This window comes from Pteropus vampyrus, unplaced genomic scaffold, assembly GCF_000151845.1.
Source record: "Pteropus vampyrus isolate Shadow unplaced genomic scaffold, Pvam_2.0 Scaffold31, whole genome shotgun sequence".
Classification (NCBI taxonomy): Eukaryota; Metazoa; Chordata; class Mammalia; order Chiroptera; family Pteropodidae; genus Pteropus; species Pteropus vampyrus.
The window spans coordinates 2,624,425-2,632,143 of NW_011888812.1; the positions used below are offsets into that span (position 1 = coordinate 2,624,425).

The following is a 7,719-nucleotide window of genomic DNA, read 5'->3' on the forward strand; positions in this document are numbered from 1 at the left end:
ATTTGTGACCTGCATCCCTGAAAAAAGATAAATATATTTAGATGTAAACATTCACATTAAAAAATACAACTTTAATTCTCCACATATAAATTCTCCATGTATTACTTCCAATGAAAAATAATTTAACACATTATATTGCATTAACAGCACCAAAACAAACAAACAAACAAACAAATAAATAAAACAAACCTGTCCTTTTTGGACAGTTTATAAACTGTTCTTTTATGGTATGAATACAACTAGCACCATATCAGTTAACTATCAAAAACTATGGGATTTTATATTATAGGATAGATTCCAAGCAAAAAATGAGAAAAATTAACTGAACAGTCATATTTTGATTGGCCTATGATGACGAAAAACTAAGGAAGGGAATTTTGCAGTCTAGCAGGCCTCTGTTCTGTCAGCAGCTATACAACATACTAGTGAGATAAATTAAATATGCTCATAATACCAATATGTCTACAGTGTAAATAAAAATTAAACCAATTAGTAGTACCCCTACAATGCCACATTTTAAGGTTTACTCTGAACAGTCATTATAACACTCTGGCTCATGTAACAAAAGTTTTCCTTCATATTTATATCCAGGGTACAATGTAGTAGGGAGTTAAAGGACCTCTATGTTCTGTTTCTCAGTGGTTTCTCAGTGGTTGATTTCATCTTATGATGGAAAAAAACCATCCTCAGTAAGCGTGGGTGTCTGTCACTCCCCTTTAACTTTTTGGGATGTCAAAATCTTCACTCACAAAATGTGGCAGGTCAGGTAGGCTACAGGAACATCAATCAATCTCTTAAACATTTATTGGGCACTTCCTGTGTGTAAGCCAACAGTGGCAGCTATGGGGGTAGGTAAAAAGGTGCTGAAAAATGGAGTCTGCCATCAAACATCTTAGAACTAATAAAGGTGAGACGCAGTAAATCTTTAATGAGGCGCCTCTCACACTAATATTATTACACTGTCAAGTATTTTATGAGAAACACAGAAAGCTATAAACAAATTTATTGAAATATATACCCCAAACCTAAGTGATGAATGTCTAAGAGAAAATAAGAAGACCCTTACAAAATAAACTTGAAACCATTACGCACAGAAATGGAACTAGATTAAGAGGCATTTAGAGTCCCTGAATATAATGGATGAGACATTTCAGAGTCGTTCCTTTAAGAACATTAGAGTCAAAGTAAGTGGTCGTTTCTAGCTGAGAGGGAGATAGAAACAAAAAGCCTCAGACTTCCTTTTGTGGGTTTTACTTCCTTTTCAGACCACTGTCCCACTACTTTCATGAATATCTTGCTATTAAAAAAACCTTCCTGGGCAGGGGCGACAATTGGTAAAATACTGTATATCTCTACCTACCTACAAAAAAAATCAACAATCTGTAATGTGGTACATATGACCTATCAAGACTGAATCATGAAGAAACAAAATCTGAACAGACTAATAGTGAGGAGAGTGAATCTGATCGAAAACCTCCCAAAAAACAAAAATCCAGGAGCAGAAGGCTTCACTGGTGAATTCTACCAAACATTTAAAGAATTAATATCAATCCTTCTCAAACTCTTCCAAAAACTGGAAGAGGAAAGAATACTTCCAAACTATCCTGATACTAAAACCAGATTAGGACACCACAAGAAAAAAGTTAATTTAAAAGGGGACAAGAAAAAACAAAAAAGGGACAAGAAAAACAAGACAGTGAGTAGCCAGCCTAACCTAACTACAAATGTTTTCACCAATATAACTATATGCCCATTTATTACAGAACATAAAATCCCACACTTTTTCCTTTTTTTTGGTTCTGTACAGAACTTTTTAGTCACCTAAAAATATTCTCACCTACTTCTGAATTATAGTAAAATATATTTATTTCTTGGAAGATGAATTTGAATCATTCGTGGAAGTCCCACATAGCTTCATTCAGTTAACGCAACCATGTTTTACTGAGCACCAATTGTGTGTCAGGTACCTACTATTCCTGGCACTTGGGAAAATATCAAGAAATAAAAAATCTCAACCCCTGCTCATAAGGAGCTTTTCTTCCGACTGAGTGAAGGAGACTGGGAGTGTAGGGGGAGACAGGAGGCATGCTGTGGCATAAACAGTGTAGCCAGGGTACCTATGAGAAGGTGAGATGTGGGCCACGAGGGAGGGAGCAAAAGGCGTGAGCTAGGCAGTTAACTGAAGTTATGAGTGTTCCAAATAGAACAGGTAGAGCCAACTCCTCAAGGCAGGGGCATGCTTGACATGTTGAAGGAACAGCAACGAGTGAACTGGCAGAAGGAAGGAAACATAGCAGAGAGGAGGTCAGAAAATAGATTATGGAACTACCATAAAGCGCCTTGCAAGGACTTCGGCTTTTACTTCCAGATGAAATGCTGCCATGTTCTGAGCAGAGATGACATCATCTTACTTATTTTATCAGGTTCATTCTGGCTACTACATTGAGAACAGTCTAGAAGAAGGCAAGGGTAGAAGCAGGGAGGTCTGTGAGAGAGCCAACAGTAATTTAGAACAGGGTGGTAACAGTGGAGGCAGTGAGAAAGGGTTGAATTTCATTAAAAGTACTGGTTACTTTACAGTTATCCATAGATATCAGGTAACAGAAGAATTTAACATGGCTAAAATCATAATAACTGATCACTTATAGAGTCAGCATTCTTTGTATGGTTGAGATTATCACATTCTGATATCATCATTTAAGGTACATTTATGTTATTTTCTTAAGAGACACACCCTTGTCTCCAGCAGAATTGCTTTAAGTAGAAGTAGCTACTTATTTATCTGAGGGTCTGAGGAGGGTAGGAGATAAAAATTACCTTTCATACCACAGTATTAGGATAAGAATATAAATTTCTCAATTTTCTGTCCAGTGTTCTTTTTCCCCCAAGTAGTTTATGTATAAGACTACTCTTAGGATGTTCCATGTTCTGTGTAATATTGTTCTCTGTATTTGGTTCTGTTACAGGACACGGTTCTTTCTTATGCTCACATACCTGATTGATTTGATGATGCAGGCTTTGCAGAACCTGTGGCCGCAAGGTGTTTGCACTGCTTCTCGTAGTGCCATCAAGCAGATGGGGCATTCATACTTGCTTTCCAGGGGTGGGTCAAATTCCACATCATATCCCTGGATCTCTTCCATTAAAGAGCTAGAGAGATTCCCTGTGCTGGCAGTTCCACTCACACTGTCATCTTTTGTTGCAGCACTGCAGGAGCTGGCCATGGCAGCGCAGCAGTCACTTTCAGACTGGCTGGATGCACAGCTGTTTTCACAGTTTAGCAGACTCATAGTAACGAGATTATCAATTGCTCTGCAGAAATAGCAAGAAAAAAAAATCTTAACCTACATACACACACACACACACACACATCAAAGCTTACCTGTGCAGGTCACCTTTTAGTTGATATATATAAGCTGCATTACTATTATTTACAGAAAATTTTCAAAGTTTTCTGAGTTTTGCTTCATGACTACTGTTGTATAAATTAAGGAGTTCATGATCTAGTAGACAGAATATAAGGTTAGAAAAGTACTTCAACTGTAATAATTAACTGTAATAATACTCTATCTGTTTAAAATGTGTTTCCTGTGACTGAAGAATTTAATTTTCATATCCTCAGTACTCAGCACAAGATTTTTTGTGCATCTGCTGAAGAACTTAATTATGCAGCTAAAGTTCCTTCAAGTATCCTGAGCTAAAGAGAATAGCAGGCAGTGCAAGGAAACTGTCTAAACACAAGGGATTAGACAACCAGGTGCAACCATAAGGTGTGTCATTTTGGGCAACTTCACCATTTCGATCTTGGTTTCTTCTTCCAGATTTAAAATCCTATGAGTACTTCCGAATGTTCAGTGTGGGGATTTCTATTATGTAGAAAAAATGGAATTGAAAAATATTATTTATTTGTATGTCCTTCTGCCTTCAGTCAAGTCAAGTGACTATGTTTCATTATTTGATTGGAAAAACAAGTGAGGTTTTGTTTGCCTGTGGAAAATTGCTTTCATGGGTAAGTGGGACGCCTGCAAATTCTAAACCATTACGGTATTTATGAGTGAGAAGCCAACGTCTAAAAGCAATTCATAGCCTATGTAAGAGGTCTCTGCTGCAGGTAATTACACCTGAGGAAAATTCCTAACATGTGCCAGATATAGTTCTAGAAACAGAATGTAAGCCTTCAGTCAATATGGTAGGTAATTATTCCCCTGTCTCATTTTTATATAAAAATCTTGGCTGCCACCATGCCAAATAGTGGGTTTAAAAAAGTAATCCTCTAGCTTTTTACCACAACAGATATCTTTTATTTCTCAAAAAGATTTTGAATACCATTTGATGAGTACCTACAAAGGATGAGGCACTGTTCTGGCTGCAGAAGCGGTACTGGGAAGGGTAAAGAGCTTACGTGCTGGAATCGATCTGGATTTAACTATTTTCTCCATCACTTGGTGTATGACCTGGGCATATATGTGCTACATTTTCCTCGTCTGTATATGGGGATAATAAGAGAATCCATCTCAGAATTAGTTAAATATGTTAATATGTGCAAAGCACTTAGAACTGTGCCTGGAATTAAGAATGAGTTATTGTCTACGGCCATGCTACCCTGAACAAGCCTGATCCCGTCTGATCTCGGAAGCTAAGCAGGGTCGGGCCTGGTTAGTACTTGGATGGGAGACCACCTAGGAAGACCAGGTGCTGTAGGCATAAAAAAAGAAAAAAGAAAAGAAAAAATTAATAATTTAATCCCCCCCCCTCAATCAAAGTGGAAACTACAGTGCTTAAAAACTTGCCAAGGACCATTCAACTAATAAGTAACAGAGTTGGGATCAGAATCCAAGTCTACCTGACTCCATAGCCTGTGCACTTTTTACTATACTATGTTTGTCTATTTCTACTTTGACACATTTGTCTATAAAGCTGCATTTAAAAGTTCTCTCCCTTTATTTTTATTACACTACACTAAGGTGCTGCACACAGCTTCTCCTAAACATGAGCTGTCCAGCTTTTTTTGCTGGGTTGATAGAATTTCAATGAACCAGTAAAGATAAAGTTGGCATTTTGTTTTCCTTTTAATATTTTTGAAAAGTTAAAGATAGCTCCCAAAGCCTTGTTATCGTTAATGTAGATTCCTAGGGATGACTCAGTATAGAATGAGAGGAAGGAAGGAACAGTGAGATAGTGGCAAATGAATAGTCATATCTGTGCTCCAGGATGGGGTATAAGGCCCCCACTACACCTTCCAAATCTCGGGATATACGACAGTGTTATGCTACACTATTATATTCTTTATTTTTCTTCCCATACACATTTTTGTGTCCAATTTCTTCCTCAGGTAAGTTTCCTGGAAGTAGAATTATTAGGTTAAAGGGTATGTAACTTTCTGAGGTTTCTGACAGATAATGCTGGCATCAAAGGCTTTTTAATCCCCCCTCCCCAAAGCAGAGTAAGTTCAAGGGAACTCATCTTATATACCCTTGACAATTCAAGGTATGGTTATCTTTTGAATCTTTAACCATTTTATTTTTTAAAGTAAAATTACTTTGAGAAATTAATATTTGCTGTATAGTATATATCAACGTGCCAGGCAGAAGACAAAGGCAAAAGTTACTGAACTAAGCCTACTTTTACTACCCAAATATCCAGTTAAAATTCAGTTTATTGGATAGTCTATATACTGCCCTCTGGCAGTCCAGTTCCAAAGACCTGAAAGTTTTTTGTTTTTTGTTTTTTTTTTTGGCAGGGCAATCGTTGGTTAACCTCACAGATTGCAAGGACCTTGTCAGCTTACAATTCCTTACTTTTTATTTTTTTACACCTATAGCGCACCTGGTCTTCCTAGGTGGTTTCTCATCCAAGTACTAACTAAGCAAGCCCAATCCTGCTTAGCTTCCAAGATCAGACAAGATCCAGCATGTTCAGAGTGGCATGGCCATAGACCTTGAAAATCTTTAAAAAGATCTTTTATAGCAAATGTGTTATTAAGAAAACCTGTGTAATCAATAACAATTCCTCAAAAGGAATTCCACTGTAGGAAGGCAGTGTTAAGACATGAAAGTGAGTGCTCTTAAAAATCTAGATGTTTTCAATTTTCACATTACTTTTCATGCTTTAAGAATACAGAAGCTTTACATCCTTCAAATAAACTTTTTCAGATAGCGACTCTCTATGTCTACAGTATATATAGTCCCATGTAACTACACTGCAAGGGGAAAATTAAGCTAAAACAGTATTTTGAGTTCCATTTGGTATTTTTATTTTTACTCCTTCTCTGTAGAAAGTTAAAACATTTTCCCCCTTTACCTTTAGGGACTGTGATGACTTGACGACTTAAGTGAAAATCACTTTTATAACTACAATGAATACTTATTTTAATTAACAGAGAACAAACAGTGCTTTGAGTCAGCTATAGAAGGAAAACGACGATGATCTAGCACCATGGAGAAAATATTATGCTCTATTAGAATTATTTTTAACCTCATAGGTATCCACAGGTATCCATTTCATGAGATGCTACAAAAGCAGGCTTTGGCTTTACATAAACTGTGAAAGATGATATGAGTGGGGCCATATTAAAAAAAGAGCCAGAGTGGCCATTTCAGAAGCACTGCTCTGCATGTCTTGTGTTTCTTTATATTCTGAACTGGATCAAACCAACATCTCAAGAAGTCAGTAAGAACAAGAATATCTTGTCTGTAAGAATTGATGGATGAAAACGGACTTTGCCGATGACCGAATCACTATCAATTAATGAAGTACAAAATCTAATTTTACTTTATCTAGCACCAATAAACTCTTCTTTAATACAACTTACCTCATCTTCTTCCCTTTTTTCCTGTAAAAACCCTGAGCCACTCTCTTGTAGTGGTGGTGGTGGTGGGAGGTGCGAGGGGGACACCATTTGGGCTTCTGCCTGAATCTGTTTTCCTCAAATTGCAATTCTATTGGATCCCAAATAAATGCTTATTGCCTTTCATTTCGGCTTTTTTTTAAGTTAACAAAGCTAAAATAAATAACAGTAACTATATATTCTTACCTATAAGGATTTCTTACAGCCTCTTTTCTACTCTAACATTCAGAATTTATGTGGCTTTCTACAGGAATTAATAGTAAGAGATAGAACAAAGTTTAACTTCATGACTGGAATTCCCTTTTTGCAGCTGTGAATCTAGTACAGTAATAAGCACTGCCTTAGTTAAAAATTCTGGGATGTAACTAATTTGACTGCAAAAGGAATGAACAATGAAAACAGCCTTGTCTAAATCATGGCTTAAATTCACTTTTTAGTATCTGGAAATATATTACAGTTCAAAAAAATACCATTAACTTTCTTGGGGCAGCAGGGGAGATGAGGAGTAGGGTAATGCACAAAAATCTGTTTCCCTAAGATCAAGAGATGCTAATGAGAGAAAAGGTCCAAGCTAAAGAAATCAACAAGTCATATCCTGAACTGGTCAATTTTAAGTTAATGAAAAATCATTTATGGCTAAACATATAACTTATATAAAAGTAAAACCCTGTAAAACAAAGTACTGAGAAATTACCTGTAATTTGCTGCTAGCTCTAGAAGTGTACTATTTACCAACTCCTTAAAATTTATTCTTAAAATACAAAGATCTGCAAATGTACTTCAAGGCCCAAGAAGTGCTGCAAAATAATCAATTGTTCTGTCTTAATTTTAAATACAGCTATAAATATAGGAGCGGTCACCTTTCTAGGCAC

General features: G+C 36.6%; 1 protein-coding gene and 1 non-coding gene across 2 annotated transcripts in view; one reads left to right on the plus strand and one right to left on the minus strand.

Annotated features, from left to right (window-relative positions):
• The window catches only part of TRAF6 (TNF receptor associated factor 6), a 19,670-nt gene that overhangs the window by 9,836 nt on the left and 2,115 nt on the right, over positions 1–7,719 (minus strand). Inside the window, exon 2 of the mRNA XM_011357026.2 lies at positions 2,995–3,312. Within this exon, the coding sequence (XP_011355328.1) occupies positions 2,995–3,290 (296 nt within the window). The 5' untranslated portion in view covers positions 3,291–3,312. The remainder of the gene's footprint in view (positions 1–2,994; positions 3,313–7,719) is intronic.
• Positions 4,586–4,704, plus strand: LOC111737837. The gene has a single exon (XR_002779588.1). It is a non-coding gene; the product is annotated as a 5S ribosomal RNA (ribosomal RNA).